The following is a 17722-nucleotide window of genomic DNA, read 5'->3' on the forward strand; positions in this document are numbered from 1 at the left end:
GACCGCAATGTTATCGATTTGCGGCGAATTCGCATTTGTTTTGATTGCATCAAAAAACAGATGGTGAAATTCAGAGAGCGAGGAAGAGAATAACAAAAAATAAAAACAAGAAAAGATTGCTAGTGCTAACTAAATAAAATTCATTTTGACAAATGTCCGGTTACATTGACGAGCCAGATAGCATGTTGTCGTTGCCACGGGTAGCATTCATAGCATGCGGTTGCTTCAGCCCCCCAACGCCGATGCATCTCCGGATGTTTGGTAAGTGTTTTTTTTTAGACTGGCTGCATTGTTATTGTTGTTCTGCCGGCTGTTAATCGATAAAAGCGACTTTGACATTGACATTGTGACGTATTCACAGAAATTGCTCGTGATTACTTTGAGATAAATGGCACGCACAAAGTTGTGGGCGGTATCATTTCGCCCACGCATGATTCCTATGGCAAGAAAGGACTGGCGCCCTCCTTTGGATCGTTGTGCCATGGTCAAGTTGGCGGTGCAGTCATCCAGCTGGATTCGATTGTCGGACTGGGAAGTGCATCAGCCGCAATGGATGCGCACACAAGCCGTGCTCCAACATCATCAAAACTATCTGAACAACTATATCAATTCCCCAGGAGATGAGGAGCAAAATGGTCCGCTGCCAGGTTGGCTGCCACTCGGATTACGGGATCGGAAGGATCCAATACGTCTGAAGCTGCTGTGCGGTGCCGATTTGCTCGAGTCCTTTGCAGTGCCTGGACTGTGGGCCCAAGAGGATGTAAGACGATATCCTTAGTTATAGATTAGCTCATTAATTATTGGAATTCTCTGCTTGTAGATTGAGGAGATTGTTTCCAACTATGGACTAGTAGTGATTACTCGCTGTGGTTCCAATCCGGAAAAGTTTATATTTGAATCTGATGTGTTAACCAAATATCAGGTGAGTTGTTACAGCTGTTCATAAACATGCTAATTGAAATGAATTTCGTTTTGTAGCGCAATATAACGCTGATTACCAACTGGGTGCCCAATGAGGTGAGCTCATCTTTGGTGCGGCGTCTTCTGGGACGCGGTGAGTCTGTCAAATATCTGCTGGACGACTTGGTGCTCAACTATGTGATGCGTCAGGGCTTGTATAATGTGAAATCGTAAGTGCCAACAACGAAAGTGCATAAAATATTGTTCATCATTTGGGCACCTCAAAAAAGAAAGCTTTCAACTTGATACGTACACTGAAGGGGCTTAGTTAGAGCCACAAACACCCCACATCTCGCGACACATGTCACACACACATGCCACATCTGCCACCACTTTGGTATCATGCACACCGCCAACCAACTGTTTGTATCCTCTCTCTTTTGCAACACATTTGAAGGCAGCAGGATGGCAGCACAACGCTCAAGCATCCAAAAGCTTGACACTGTCGCACTTTGCACCACGTTGTCGACTCGGAGTCGCAACACCAGCAACAGCAGCAGCAGCACCAACAGCAACTTCCTCATCGCCACCAGCAGCAATATCCACAGCCACTAGACCAGCAAGCATGGCATCTTTTCATGGAGTGTGAGTGAGCAAAAAAGCCGAAAGAAAGAAACACATATAGAAATGTTCTGCAGTTTTTGTTGCTCAATTTATGTTGCTGTTGCATGTAAATATATATCTATATACGAAACTCCCTTTCTAAAAATATATTAAGCACACCTGTGTAGATATTAGATATAGCATATATCTGGTGTCCATTTAGATATTCCAGTGTACGTATCATCATTCTCAATTTGCACATAATTAAGTTGAATTCCCTTCTTAACATAAGATATAACCTCTTGTTGTTGTTGTTGTCGTTGTTATACTGACACGCATTCATTACGTCGCTGTTTTTTGGGATCGTAGTAAGTATATAACGGATGCACTGCGTCCAAATCATTTGAATTTCAATCGCTCGTACATGGACAACAACAAGAACACCATTCAACTGGATAATGTGCAGTCGCCGCAATCGGATATGGATGAATCGGACAGTCCGTTGAGGCAACAGACGCGTGTCTTCTGCTGTGGCGAGTCAACCCCCCGAGCTGCCTCTGCCGCCGCCAAGCTGCTGTTGAATCGCTCGGGACCTGGACAAGCGGTGCAGGTGATCACGGTCCAGGGCAAGGGCAACATGATTAGCGAGGTCTACGAGGTAAGTTGGGGATATGTAATGTAAATTAGTCATTATAAATGAAGTATTGCAATTGTACAAATTGAGGCTAAAATAATGACATCTACTGTTTTAAAATTAAATTCCTATTTTGTACCAAATATTATTTATATTTTTTATTTTTTCAATTGAGTATAATACAAAACTATGTATGCTTTAAAAAATGTAAATTTGCCACTAAAAAAATGTAACAAAATTTCTTACATAAAAATATAGAAATTATCATATTATATCATCTTATCATATATATAATCTTGACATAAAATCGATATTAAAAATTTTAATTAATTTTCAAATTAGTTGAGAATCTCTTAAAAAAAATCAGTTTAATAATTATTTGGAATGAAATTGCTATATTTGAATCTGTCAAGAATTCGCAAAATAAACACATTTCTCATTGATTTTAAATACTTCATTAATCATTGTTTAATATCTATAATTATTTATTATTATTATTAATTAATATGTTAATAGTTTGCATAGTTTTTGTGTACATAAATTGGACTTCTAAATGAAATTTGTTGATTTATCAATTATTTCTCTTTGAATTAAATTCATAAATTATCAGAAGGCTGAAATATTTATATTTGTAAGAAATTTGAATTTCCGCTTTATAGAATTTATTTTCTATATAAATACAATCGACTTGAATTGAACTATTTTATTTCCTTTCAGGAATCGCAGGCGAAGAAACAAAAGATGCTACAAGGACAACAGCTTTAAGCTGTTCAAATCAAGATGACGGAATGATACAGGATGTTTCCTCGCAAACAGGATATTTTTGCTTACTTCTTGTTGTAGATAATAAATACAAATGCATTGTACACATAAATTCCCCCAAAAATTATATCAAATATATATATGTTAATTAATGGTTAACTCTCTCGTTCACATTCTCTACTTGGGCAATGAACTTCCCAAGTGTTGAGTGGAGTTCTAACATGACGTGAGTGAAGTGCCGCTGACGTGCATTGACATTGCAGCGAAAGGGCTTCTTTCTGGGCCATATCGGATGACAAACTTGTTACATTTCTGTGCTTGGTTATAGCATTTTGCTGTTAGAGGCGCCAGTTGCCAGTTGTTCGCTTCCCGTTGCCGTGTCAAGTTCTCGCTCGCGAATGTTTTTCTTTCGTCGCCCGAATGTCAAACCAGCGCCACGCCCCTCGCGTGCTCCATCCTTTGCGCTGCCCAAGCGACGTGCTCCTGTGCTCCTGACACCCTCCCATCAGCATGATCAGCTGCCATTCCTATCGAGATCTCGCTTCAGCGCCTTGCCACACTTTCGTGCCCATGGCGAGGAACCCGAGAGTCTCTCGCTCTTCATTGCCATTCTGTATGTCGTGGATTTGTTTGGCATCTTTCCGTTTCTAACGCTGCCCGCGCTGCTGGTCCGGCTCGGTTACTTTGGTGTCCTCCTCGTGCTCTCCATCATCTTCCTCCAGATGTACACTTCGTTTTTGCTGGCCCAATGCTGGACCATGGCCGAGTATCTGGATCCCTCCATCATGCAGAAGCGCAATTATCCCTACGCTGCTTTGGCTGAACTGGCCTTTGGTCCTTATGTCAGCTTGTTGGTTTCCATCCTGCTCGATCTCAGCATCTTTGCCTTGGCTGTGCCCAGCATTGTCATGGCCGCTGAGAACCTGGAGGCTGTTGTGCTGCGCATGAGTGCAGGGCATTATAACTTCTCCTATTGCTACTGGGCCATCATTGTGGGCCTCGTCATCTGCCCGCTCATGTGGCTGGGCAGCCCTAAACACATGCGGTAGGTCATCTTAGGTATTTGCTACTTCTTTTTAATACAGCTTTTCTTAGAGGTTTGGCCATTATTGCCGTGTGTGGACTAATCATCATTGTGGCACTGCTTTGGTATTGCCTCCTGGATGCAGCCGCCATTGGAGAACCTTTTGAAGGCGTCTCAATGGGTGAGTACTTAAACTTGAAAAGCTTGTTAAGTAACCTTTTTTTTTGGAGGAAGAAGTCAGTGCCAACCTCATAAAGTTAACCATCCTAAATTTGTGCAGACTTATAGCAAATAGAACATCACAGTTAGATATAATATTTAGTAAAAATAGATCTTATTATTGAGCCCGGAAAAGCACTATCTTTAGAGCTAAGATTGATTTTAGGAACTGTTTCTGTTTAACGATGAAATATACAAAATTTGTTCACTTCTTTGTTTGAGAGTGAATCTGTTAAATTTTACAATTTTCTTAAAACAGAATTAAAATTCCAAAATCTTAGCTCTAATTGAAATTCTATTGAAGAATCTATAAGATTTATCTTTACTAAAAATTAAGAAATTTTTTGATATATGTTACATATATGTATTTATTTCAATTCAGACATTTTCATCAGAGAATTACATACATGTTTTCTTCATATTTTATTTTAAATTTATCTTATCTTTACCGAATACATATTTAAAAGCATATTTCAGGAATTTTTATCTGTGAAAAATGAATAAAAATAACTTCAGTTTAAGTAGTTGCTAAACAAAAGATTACTATACAATCGATTAATAAAGAAAGTTTGAAAGGTATTCAAGACACCATTATAAGTAATTAATATGAACAAATTAACTTGTTATCCCAATTAAATATTCGTCTGCGTTGCTAAGGAACTAATTTACAAATTATTCGCTAGCTTCACAGTCAAACAAAATCGGTTATAAATGAATGTTTTCTTTTAATTAAATTTCTTTAATCTTCCCTCCACACAGAGTTGCCCGGTTTCCTGACCGTTCTCAACAGCTACAGCATTCTGGCCTTCCAGTTTGATATTCATCCCGTGCTGCTCACTTTACAGATTGACATGAAGCGCAAGCATCAAGTTTCCTGGGCAGCTCTTGGAGGCATTGCCAGTAAGTGGAAGATTGAAAATAAAAATAAATTCTCTACTTAAATTTCTTTAGTCACTTGCAGTGTGGCCATCATTGGTTCGGTGATTGCCGCCTACAAGTTTGGCTCCATGGTGGCCAGCAATCTCCTCCACTCGCTGCCCACCAGCGTGCCCTTCTATGTGATGTTGATTCTGATGTCGCTGCAGCTTTGCTTCTCTGTCACTGTGGCCAGCTCAGCCATGTTTCTGCAAATCGAGAACTACTTCAAGTTGCCAGAAAGTAAGTCGAAAAATTATGATCGTAATCAAGTTTTAATTCATTAAATTATTGTTTGATTGAAATACTTATTCTTAAACTTCTTAACTTAAATTTATTCATAGAAAAATTAGTTTTGATTTTGAAAATTTGAAAATTTGATTGATTTTCTCTTAGCGTTTTAAAGATTTTTGTTTAATACTTATTGGTTAACATTAAAATTTTAATTCTTCTTAGCGTTTGCTATTTTTTGTTAACACTTAAGGTTAGTTTCAAAAAAGTTTAATAAATTTAACAATTCTCTTTTATATTTGTGTTTCTATTGATATTAAAATTTAAAAATCAAATTTGCCGAGAATTTTTTAAATTTAATGTTTTTCATTTAAAAGTTATATATTTTATAGTTTTAAGATTTGTTGAGTTGCTTTTTTATATTATTCTTAATTGAAGAGTCACTTTTGCTTCTATATTTATTTAAGAAATTTGAGAAACATTTTTGAAATTAAAATGCTTTATTGAATGTTCATACAGAACTTTTAAACTTTTCATTCTTAAAATTTTCAAATTTAAATGCTTTATTAAATTTTCATCCATTCATTCATTTCATGTTTGTCATTGCTCCAAGTCGTAATTTATTCTGTGATAGTTTATGATTTTATTTTTCATGTTTTTTAATAGTTATACTGTTTGTATTTTATATATTTGTTGCACATATTATTTTGAACACAATCTTATTAATTTCCCGAAATTGAATTCGGACCTAAAAGAATTAATAATATTTTAATCGATTCCCCATTTTCAATCCTTTCCAGCACTTTCCTGCAAGCGTGTTCTGGTACGTTCCTGTGTGCTGGCCTTGGAGGTGCTTGTGGCTGAGTTTGTGCCCAGCTTTGATGCACTGATGGATGTGGTTGGAGGCACCATCACAGGACCTTTAGTCTTCATACTTCCACCTCTCTTGTATCGACGTATACGGCGCATGGAGTTGGTGCATCAACGGATTGCCGCAGAGGCAAGTTACGGCAGCTTGCCGCTGGATCTGAACTACGATCCTGTGGAGCTGGAAATGGAGCCACTGCTGGTCACCACAAAGCCGCACACTCCGCGTGGTTTGTGGCTGCGTGTGGTGAGGCTGTTGCATCGCCTTGAGTGCGATGTCTCGTGTACGATGGCGGTGCTAATCTTTGGACTGTTGGCCACATTTTTGTCTACCTACTTGAATCTGTTTACCATCGGTGATCTGTTCAAGAACAATTCACCATGCTTGGGTAATCTGAGTGTGCATTAGCTAAGCTTTTAAGCTGCGAATATCTATAAATATCAATCAACATTAAGATCGTCATCATCATCAGCTCATCATCAGCAGCAAAGTTGATTCGCAGTTAGTTCTATTTCCGTCCTTCGACAAGTTCAGACACCTCAATTGATGCAATATTTGCTTAATTAAAGTGTTTTGTATAACATAAACTACAAATTTAATAAATTTATTATGTGTATGATATGAAGACACGCAAATGTTGACTCCCCACCAAGTCTCACAGTATGTCTTTAATTAGTTAAGCTTTATTAAAACATACGTAAACACAACTAAATATATTTTATTTAACTTTTTTGTTTTTGGTTTGGTTTGGGTTTCGCTTAAATGCACAACTACTACGCATCATTTATCATCTTTTCGGTCGCGTCGCAAAATAAAAATAAAAATGTTATACGCTTAATTTGAAGACCAGTTCAGCAGACAGACAGAAAGTCAGAGCTCTCCATAGAAACAGTCGTTTAAGTCTGATAACGCCTCAGTTTAACAGTTTTGCTTTGTTTTTTTTTTTATGCTACGAGTATGTTCCAAGAGAAGAGTTCTGGAATGCCATCAGAGCTGAGCTCAGTGTTTAAATTTAAACACACGTTGTGTGTAAAGATTCTTCCACATTGATTCTTCTCTCCACTCGTACATAAATTTAATTTATTCTTTCTTTGGCAGCTGTTTACCTCCATGCATAACATTTTTTTTTCTCTTCTTATTATTTTGTTTTTTGTATTTGCGTATTATATACAAATAGTTGTATTGTTGTTGTTGTTTTGTTCGTTTCCAGGCATTTCATTTCCGTCTTCAATAATACGTTTTTAACCATGTTCCGAGATGAGCTACGCGAGATGAGATGAGTTGAGATGAGATGAGTTGTCGATAGTGGAAGATAACTTCCCCAATCAGAGCTCAGTCAATGCAAAAAAGCCACAATCGTTAAAGGAATATATTTAATGTGATTATTAAAATTAAAATTAATACTCATTGTTCAACGATGTTGTTGTTGCTGTTGTTACTGCTTGATTGCTGTCCGTTGTTGGCGTCATCAGTCGACACAAATTTAATGTGGCTATCGGGCCCTTTCAGCACACTCACACTCACACTCACACTCATAGCACTCAGAGTACTCACACTTGGAAGCATTCACACCTGTTGCTGTGTGAGCATTTATTAGCTCGTTATTTTTTGTGTTGTGATTTTATGGCCAAATACAAACACTTGAGGAAAATAAAAAGAGGCAGTTCCCAACTGCGCTGCTTCAACTGGGCTTCAACTGTTCTACGCACCCTTTTTTAATTACGTCGAAAATGTTAACTTGGCTAACATGCTTATTATGATTATTCGTTAAGGTCTTTTGTTGTTGTCGCTGTTGTAGCTAGACTCATCTGTGAATGCGTCAGTGAAACCAAAGTGCAGAAGGTCTCGTTTGGCACGAACCGCGCACTTTGGCTTTGACTATGCTGAGCATGAGTCACCCTTGAGGCAAGTCCAAGTACTTTTGCCGTTGAAGACGGAACCTGGTTGCTGGTTGCTGGTCGTTGGTTGCTGCCCCTGCGGCAGATGTGACTGCAACATAAATCGTGCTAATTGATTATATCGTAAAGGCATTTGACAAGCCGTTTCTACAATTTACACACAAAACATGCATAATTAATAGTTATTAACTTTTATTGTTTATTCAAATTTATGTTGAAAATTACTAACTAACCTGCTACTTAGCCTTGCATTAAACACAATTGACAGCCACATCAAATCTCATTTGGCTATGGCTTGTTAAAAGCCAGTCTATAAAAAAATACAAAAATAGATAAATTTCAATAATGTTTTGCAAAATGAAATCTGCAGCATTTTTTTTCCCCTCCATCATGTCAAATGTGATTATGGAGCTTGGCTGTAAAATTTCTGCAACTCTTCATTGGTTATTAACGTTGAAGCTTTGCCTTGCGGCAAGTTGCTGCCGCTGTCAAAGACTGATTACACGGTGGCAAATTTTCAAGTGCTCCAGCCACAAAGGCTTAACCCAGAAATTAATGATATTTAAATAGCAAGTTCCTTTTGCACACACAACACAATGGGCCAATACAATTGGTCGTCGGTCTTTTGGTCTTTTGCTCTTTGGCTGCCAAAACGTTGAAAAATTTCACTTTTCATTTCCTATTGACCCCGTTTGATTGGCGCACTTCTTTCTAATTTCTTTCAAGCTTTGCTTCTTCAAGTGCCCCGCAGTTGCTTCAAATATAAATTTCTTGTTCCATCATTTCTTTCTTTCATATTCCGCTTTTTGCTAATCGAATTTGGGCATCGCTCGATCGCCTCGATCTATCGAAATATAATTTATGTTCAAATCGAAACTTTCTGCATCAATTGAATACTCATTAGGCACAATTCACACGTGCAGAACGCGGACCAAAAGATCCCTCAACGAATCTGAATCCGAATCCGAATCGAAGACTTTGCTTTTATTTTTTTTTTTGGCCATCTCGTGCGATGATGACTTTTTGATTTTGTTGCTTCTTTTGTCTCACAGAATCAGCCCACAAAGTGCTTTTCAAGTTTACCTACTTTTTATTTTTTTTTGCTTCTTTTTAGCTATTTATATATAAAATGTTTTGTGTTCGCCTCCCCTTCGTTGCCATACAAATAATTGTTGCGTCCTTGCTACCAACTTGCACATTTAGGCCACAAAGTCAGCTGCAATTAACGCATTTGAAAAACGACAAACATACATAATCAATAGAGAAACTAATGTGTTGGGGCGTTCATAATAATAATATTGTTAAATAAATCGATGACGTGAGCAATGATTAACTATCAGACAATACAAATTGTTTACTAATATTTTTCTGCCGTCGACGTCGAAGTCGACGTCGTCGGACACCTGAGCAATCGAGTAATCGAGCAGACGAAACTTCTCGGAGATTCGCATCGCATTATTCACATCAATTACAATATTTGGCGAGCGCAAGAAAACACAAAAACGTGAGTAGAAATCACAACAATAACAAAACTATTGCTGCCAGAGCCTCACTATTATCATAATAATAATAAGCAAATAAAATATAATTACACATCACCCGTTCGATGGCACAGTCAAGGACGTTGAAGGCCATTCAACGGCGCTTTTTTAGTATTTATTTATTTCGATTTTAATACCCGATACTTATAGGGTTGAAGAGTATTATAATTTGATGGTGATAGGAAATGTATGTAACAGGCAGAAGAAAATTGACTTTGTTTCACATACAATTTGTTGAAGTTATTTAAGAAGACTTTGTTTCACATACAATTTGTTGAAGTTATTTAAGAATCCATTCTATATAGCAAAAAAGTGATGCTGATGGTCTATTGAGCATATTTGAGCATAATATTACACAGTTTTTCATAGTTGCTTTAGATGACAATATGGTATAATTTAAATATAGTGGTATATCGATATATCAATTAAAGCCTTCATTATATTTTTAGTATTATTTAGGTATATAAATTTAACATATTTTTAGAATATTACCGCACTGTGTTTTGAATGACAATCTGTTATATTTTTTAATTTATGGTATTATTTGAATATAGTAGAATAGCGATATACCAATTATAGCATTCGTTGTATTTAATTATTTTGTATATTATTAGTATAATACCGCAACTTTTTTCTTAGTTGAATTTGATAACAATCCGGTATATTTTGTAGCTTATGGTATATTTTGTGGCTTATGGTATATTGTGAATATAGTAGTATATCGATATACCAATTGTAACCTTCATTATATATATTTTTTATATTTGGTATACACATTTAGTATATTTTTAGTATAATACCGCACCTTTTTTCTTAGTTGATTTGGATGCCAATGTGGTATATTCTGTAACTTATGGTATATTTTAAATATAGTAGTATATCGATATACCAATTATAGCCTTCGTAGCCGGTATCTCACAGTCGATCACACTCGACTGTAGCCTTCCCACTTGTTTTTTGGGTGGCTGTGAACTCCGCCTCCATCCCGCTTAAATCGCCAGCTAATCCAAACCAACACAGATTGATGCTGCTGCCATCAATTTGTTGTTGCCCCCAAGGGGCCAAAGCCAAAGGGGGCGGCAAGTTGAGCGCTGCAAGGCCGCAGCCAAACTGTAAATAGCCTGCAGCTCATTACCATTAGCCGTTGCCTGTGTTTTGCTGGCTCGTTTCCTCGGTTGCATCGTCGGGGTTTATTGTCTAAAAATAAACAAGCTGCCTATAGGGCCCAAAGCTGCAGCTCTTCCTGTACAACGTTCAACGTTCAACGTTTTTGATTATGGTATTCTGTTTTTCGTTCTTTATTTTTTATTATTATTAATTAGCACGGCTCATTGGCTTGGCCTGGCTGGAAATCTGACAGGAATGCTGAGTACGCGTACGTGCAGCAGTATAACATAGCAGCGGTCAGATCGATCGTAGCATACTATATAGCATGGGGTGTTGGCGCTTTGGCGCCTCTCATCAGCCTGCGCCCAGACGGAGCGCACTTTGGACAAAGCCTGTTGCAAATTAATTGGCAATACCGTCTTACCAAAGACACAGGCAGGCAAAGAGACGAAGAGCGAAGATCTGAGAACGTTCGTTGGCCCTGAAAACATTTAATGGCAACACTTAGGTGATGCTATAAATAAGCTACCTCCGGTTGGAGGTACGGCTTCTAGTTTGTACCTCATTTTCATTGTCAATCCTTTCAGTGTGTGTTCTAAAATGAAGAAGAATTTTCCACTGCTCATTAAAAGCACATGGAGAGAGAGGAAGCGAGGGGATGGGGTAGGGTAGGGGGAAGTGCTGGTAACGTTGAATTTTTTTTTATTGATGCAATCAAAATGTGGGAATGAGAGAAAGAAAAAAAACGAAAAGCGTCCGTCTTATAAAACGTCTTTCAAAATGATGCAGCAGCCAACGGGCAATGGATCTTCCTGAAACTCGTAACGCATATAATGCCCATCTAGGAATTGGCAAAAAGCCCAAATGGTATGCTGGCCATTGGCATTGGCATTGCTATTACCAATGCCATTGCCAAAGCCATTGCCATCTAGTGTTTATGTGGCCAGGACCCATAAAACTGTAAGCTCTTTGCCGGCTATTGCCATTGCTATTGGATTGGATGTAGTGTGTGTTCTGTGTGTGTTTCGCTTTTAATGATGTTAATGATGAAGAGGACAGGAAATGCCTATTCTTTGGCTTAAGTGCTTACAGCCAGCCAGCTATCTAGCTGGCAATCCAATGTGCCAATCCGATGTGGCCACGAATAAAGCCCAACAATCATGTCACTGCCACAGCCAATAGAAATGTTTCAGAGTTTTAAAACCACATTACGATCGGTTAATTGGAAAAGAAAGGAGCAGAACATCATAAGAATATTCGAAAGCCTTCAACTATTGGCATACTAAAATTTCAAATATTTTCAATAGAATATTTTAAATTAAAAGTTATTCAAATATGTAATATGTGAAAGTCTACATAGTTCAATCAAATTGTGAAGTCAAAATATTTATTATGTTTTATATAATGTTTTTATTTATGTTTTTATGTTTTAAATATTATATTTATGCTCAAACTTTTCATAAATTGCAATTTTAATTTAAAGTATAATTTGTACAGTCAGAAGTTGCTCTCAGAAAGTCTATTTCATTAAATGGTAAAGTCTCAATCTTTATTATTTAGTCACAAAGTGAATCGAAAAATTTGTATAATATGTTTAAAGTAACTCTAAAGTAGTTCATATAGTGATTGAAATGTTATTTTATTAATTTAAAAAAAAATTATATTAAAATATCATATATTTTTTTCAAACGTTTAAATATAAATTGAATTTTCAAACCCTAATTTTTTTTTTTAGAATTTTCTGTAAAAGTCCATATCCAGATTTTTCTACTCATTAATAATTATTTTAATAGAATGATCTGTAGAAGTCAATTTCAACAAAAACTTATTTTTTATTAATTATTTTAAATAGTAATTTCGACTTATGTAAATGTTAAATACAAATTCTCAAAACTTCTCAAGGCTTAAAATTTACATTTTAAAGATAGTTTTAAAAGTCAAAAGTTATTCAAGTCGGTGTTGATATAAACTATTGTTCATAAATTATATAAGAACTAAATTGCATGCTCTATAGTTATAGTTATATTTGAATAATATTTGAAAGGCAAATTTAACAAAAATCCCGACGAAATATAAATATTTATTATTTAACATTTAAGAGTCAATCGAAAGCAAAGAAGTGGGAATAAAAGAAAGTTTTTTTCCCCCAAATTCGGCGAAGTGTGTTTATAAATTTAATAGAAATGACTCACAAAATATACCAAAATATAATGTGTTATCACTTACAGACAAATCAAAATAGATGACTAGACTTTTGTTAGGCTTGTCTCTCCATAGCAATTGTTTGCATAAATTCTGGTTAAAAGCTTTGTACATTTATTTTAAGCCGCATCGCATCGCATGTCATCGTTTTATATTTTAATTAAAATCAACAAAACTATTAAAGCGACTAGAACTTCAAAAAGTGCGTTTAACTAGCCGACAGATACGAGTATTCTTAAAAGAGAGGAAAATTTATTGTCACCCGTTGTCGTGAATGATTTATGTGCTGACCGATGATATTAAGTTTATACGCTGCGTCATCTGCGTGCAAATGCCAAATGAATCTCGAATAAAGTTGAGAAAAAAACAAAAGCTGCGGGAATAGCATAAGAATAGAACACTTTGCCAACTTAACTGCCACTAGTTTATGCTGCTGTTCTATGGTTGAATAAAACTATAAACGCTTCTCTTCTAGGGAGCTCTCCAAATTAAGCTCCGCTTATTCATAACATTTATAGCTGGACGTTGCGTATTTTGGGCTGACGATCGCATGCAGATGATTAGATAAAAAAAAAGAAGACGACGACTTTGACCGCAACGAACGTAATAAGTTAAGAGCAAAACCTTAAGGTCTGAGTTGCGACCCCGGGCATCATTTAAAGACGTAACAGTTGAACTGCGGCTTTGAGTTCACTTTTTTTGGTTGTTGTTGTTGTTGCTGTTCTCAGCAACTGAAACTGAAATATAATTAAAAGTAAAAGACACTCCCGTCAAACGGTCCGACAACGGTGGCATTAGAATTAAAATTAGAATTATGTTTCCTTAATGAATGCCACCACCAACACCACCAACAGCTGCTATTGCCACCAGTTGTTGTTGCCACCAGTTGCCACTAAACATCTTTCGATATGAACGCGAGAGGTTCAGTGAACTTCGTGCTCGGCTTTGGGGCACTTTCCCAACCCAATGCAAAAAATTAAATACAAAACGAACAAGACGAAAAAAAAAACGAAAAATAAACAACGATGATGCTGCCGCCTTTAACTGTAAATATATTTAAAGATATATTTTTCACTGGGTTCTGTTCTGTTTGTTATTTGAAATTTGCATAAATTTTGATTTTGCATTTACACACAGCACAACAAAAAAAAAAAAATAAGAGACAATGAAAGACAAAATATACTGTGCGAATTTGAATCGAGTGTTTACATAACACTACATCTACATTCATCCGTCTATCCATGAATGAAACTGAACCGTAAAGCAAATAGCTCCGGGTTTACTATGCCGCAAGCCAAAACGCTGAAAATTTGCATCAGTTTCGACAAGCCAAATTAATCATATGCCCCAGGTTGTTGCCAAGTGTTGGACACGAGAGACAACCAAGACAGAGCCCGGTAGCTGGGCCAAGTTTACGCCCAATTACTCAAAAAAGCCACGACGAAAAAGTTAAGGGTTATCCAAGTCAAGACTGACATATTTACTCAACAATCCAGCCGCAAGCGTTGGAAGCTCCAGAGTTCTCTCTCCATCCATCCAGACTTCTCGCTAATCAAAAAATAGAGAGAAAAAAAAAAAAACTTTTACCCAACTTTAACTGTGTGTCTGTAAGTGTGCCAAATGCCCAAATAGCTTCGTGAAATACATGCGGCGCCATAAATCAGCCAAGTGGCTAAGGAATCTGGCTAACTGGCGACTGCCAACTACCGACTGCCGACTGCCGTTTGTAATTGTCGCATTAGAAACGGCAGCCAAAATGCGCGAATAAATCAACTAACACCTACGAGCTCGTAGATCTCCCGCTCTGTCGGTCTGTCGGTCTCTAGGTGTTTCGACTACCGTTTTCAGTGAATTTAACGCTGCTCAGAGCATTTCCAAGGCAAGCCAAATGAGCATAAATGCCAATGTGGTCACGCCTCTTTTCATTTGGCATAATTTGTCGCCCATTTGCCACAGTCTCGTAAATTTTCGCGGTGCGCGTGCGCGAATGTGTCGAGCTTTGCTTTCGGCTGTCACGTCTCCAAATTGCCAACGTTTATGCCCAAAGCCAAGGGACAACTAAAGAGAGTTGCACTTCCGATTTCCGTCTCCCTCACTTCAACTTTCAAGGAAGCAATTAGCCGCAGTACGCTCACACAATAGCCGCAAACAATGCGAGAAATAAAATATATTGATGATGATCGGCGTTCAACTTTGAATTTCGGTTGTTTTCGATCGCAGATAAATAAACCGGGCTCAATGCAAAACAAATATACCGGGGGGTAAGTGTGTTTTGAAAATGTGTATACATATGAAAAAGTTATGAGGCAAATTGATTCGACAAGTATTTAAGTTTAATTGAATTTGACGATAGAGTTTTCTGCAAAAATGCTTCAAGGCTTCCTCAGCCTCAGCCTCACAGATATATCTCTGTTCACATTCAATCATCGCTCGCGCACGACTTCAACTTCATAGATACAGATAGAGAGACAATTAGTCAAAACAATTCTGTTTTCTGTATGTGTGCGATTATTACTTGTATTTGGCGATCTATGAAATCTGCTTTTGGCATCGCACAAATCGACAAATCAACAGCGCGGCATCAGCGGCCTTAGAATATTGGTCTGGGCTGCAAGAAATCAAAGATTAGTTTTCGAGCTTTAAACATATTTAATTTTTTATTTTTTTTTTATTTTTACCTACTTTTGTGGCACTCGCTCGTATGCAAGGCACTTTGTGGCAAGCTTGTGGCGGAGGTTAAGGCGATTTTCAATACAATTTCCGTTTGCCAGACGCCATTAGAATCCGCTTTAGTGATTCCCATAATGATTACACGCCGAAACATTGGCATTAAGTTGTCAAGTGTAAGGTGACTGTCAAGGGCATTAGCATACGCTAAGGAACTTTGTTACCATGGCAAAGTTGTATTTTATGTTCTCAGAATGAATTATGTTCTTTGCTTGTTCTATAATTTGTTACAAATTTTATTCGACACATTCCATGTTACCCATTAGTCTATGTTCTATTGTGTGTTCTTTTCTTTGGTTGCCATATTTCATTCCCTGTTCTATATTTCCATGTTTCATACCATGTTCTTTATTATTATGTTTTATTCCATGATCTTAATTTCCATATTTCATTCCGTGTTCTATATTTCCATGATTAATTTCATGTTATATATTTCCACGTTTCATTCCATGTTCTTTATATCCATATTTCATGCAATGTTCTATATTTCCATGTTTCATTCCATGTTTTATATTTTCTTGTTTAATTCCATCATTTTTATTTCCATCTTTTACATTTCCATATTTCATTCCATATTCTGTATTTCCATAATTTATTTTATGTTCTATATTTCCATGTTTCATTCCATGTTCTACATTTCCATGATTCATTACATGTTTTTTATTTCCATATTTTATTCCATATTCTATATTTCCATATTTTATTCAATGTACCATATTTCCATGCTTCATTCCATATTTCGTTCTGTATTTTCAGATTTTATTCCATGTTCCATATTTTCATATTTTATTCCACAACGTTCCATATTTCCATTTTTAATTTCTTGTATTATATTTCCATGTTTTATTCAGTGTATTTTATTTCCAAATATCATTCCATGTTCTATATTTCCATGTTTCATTTCAGGTTCCATATTTCAATGTTTCATTCCATGTTCCATATTCTATATTGAATTCCTATGCTCATCAGATAGCGCACTGCGGCTTCTCATAGACTCAACTAGCGCAATATTTTTTGATGTATTCTTTTATTATTGTGTTTTTTTTTGTGTGTTTGTTATTAATATGAGTAAGAGTTGTTTTGTTGATGATTTAGGGTTCTAAGTTCGCCAAATCCAAACCAGTTTTCATTTGTGTAACTTATTTTCGTTTGTTTCACATCGCCTTTTTTCCATTCTTGGCATCTTGGCGTGTGTTCTCAGTGTGTTTTTCTCTTTCGTTAAGGTCTATTTGAAGGTTCAACGGCCGCATCAAATGCCAGAGCTTAATGGATGTGTGTTGGTGTTGGTTCTCTCTCAGTCTCTGGTCTGAGCTCCTTTGAATGCCACACTATGGACAACAAAAAAATTGAAAAAAATGATCGCTGTCTCATTAAGAGCTTAAGCGATGCAGGCGCTGCACTTAGCTTGGGCATCGTCATCACCCATCGCCAAATTAATGTTTCGAAGCGCTTTCCAAACGACTCCAAATCAAAATCCATTTCAAGTGCAGCTGTCAAATGTGTGCTCGTGAGGCTCTTCCTCAGTGTCAGGGCCAAACCGAAAACAAAAACGAAAAAAATGTCGAAGTCGAAGAGTCAACAACATTTGACAGCTGCTAATTGGCCAACACAATGGACAACGGTCGAGGCACCCACGCTGAAGGCGAGGGCGGGGGCTGAAAGGGGGAACAACTCACGCCTAGCTAGCTGCGATGCCCCATTCATAGACAAGCGAAGCTTATTAATGACTTTTCTATTGACATGATTTTTACGCACGAGTGACAGAGAGAAAGAGAGGGAGAGACAGAGAGAGAGAGAGAGTCACAATGAATTTGAATGTGCCGCTGTCAAGGCCAATTTGCCAAAAGTCTGACTGATTGCATTAATTTCATAATTTCATAATAATCCCGAGCTACTCGATTCGCACAGTAATTGGAAACCCTTTTTTTAGAGGTGCATTGAAGCTCTTTTCGAATTTTGCTCACGCCTCAGACAGAGTTCTGTTTTGTATTTTTTTTTGTCTGTTGTTTTTTTGGGCTACTCAAAAATAGATTGGAACGTCTCAGTTGCCATTCACTTTTCACCTAGTGAAGCGTTTTTGAGGCACTCATA

At 37.0% G+C, this 17722-nt stretch overlaps 2 protein-coding genes and 1 long non-coding RNA gene across 5 annotated transcripts; 2 read left to right on the plus strand and 1 right to left on the minus strand.

Moving 5' to 3' along the window:
- Nucleotides 1-19: 19 nt before the first annotated feature.
- On the plus strand, nt 20-2994 carry LOC133836177 (nicotinamide/nicotinic acid mononucleotide adenylyltransferase 3). Its single transcript, XM_062266508.1, is given in 7 exon segments — nt 20-261; nt 362-465; nt 467-760; nt 821-922; nt 979-1130; nt 1873-2161; nt 2855-2994. Coding segments are annotated over 7 exon segments (1098 nt in total). The 5' UTR covers nt 20-152; the 3' UTR covers nt 2903-2994.
- Nucleotides 2995-3045: 51 nt separating this feature from the next.
- On the plus strand, nt 3046-6858 carry LOC133836174 (uncharacterized). Of its 2 annotated transcripts, XM_062266502.1 has the most exons (5): nt 3060-3944; nt 3995-4104; nt 4902-5042; nt 5094-5300; nt 6089-6858. In XM_062266502.1, the coding sequence occupies exons 1-5, from the start codon at nt 3298-3300 to the stop codon at nt 6562-6564; spliced, it is 1581 nt and encodes a 526-aa protein (XP_062122486.1). In that variant the 5' UTR covers nt 3060-3297; the 3' UTR covers nt 6565-6858. The 2 variants fall into 2 exon arrangements, with proteins under 2 accessions (XP_062122487.1, XP_062122486.1); XM_062266503.1 differs by lacking the exon at nt 6089-6858 and having other exon boundaries at nt 3046-3944; nt 5104-5246.
- A 5927-nt stretch (nt 6859-12785) lies between these two features.
- On the minus strand, nt 12786-16126 carry LOC133838815 (uncharacterized). 2 transcript variants are annotated; one of them, XR_009894000.1, is made up of 3 exons: nt 15583-16126; nt 14689-15512; nt 12786-14452 (listed from the first exon to the last, which is right to left on the minus strand). It is a non-coding gene; the product is annotated as an uncharacterized LOC133838815 (long non-coding RNA). The 2 variants fall into 2 exon arrangements; XR_009893999.1 differs by having other exon boundaries at nt 12789-14452; nt 15587-16126.
- Between the last annotated feature and the right edge of the window lie 1596 nt (nt 16127-17722).

This window comes from Drosophila sulfurigaster, chromosome 2R (genome assembly GCF_023558435.1).
Source record: "Drosophila sulfurigaster albostrigata strain 15112-1811.04 chromosome 2R, ASM2355843v2, whole genome shotgun sequence".
Lineage (NCBI taxonomy): Eukaryota > Metazoa > Arthropoda > Insecta > Diptera > Drosophilidae > Drosophila > Drosophila sulfurigaster.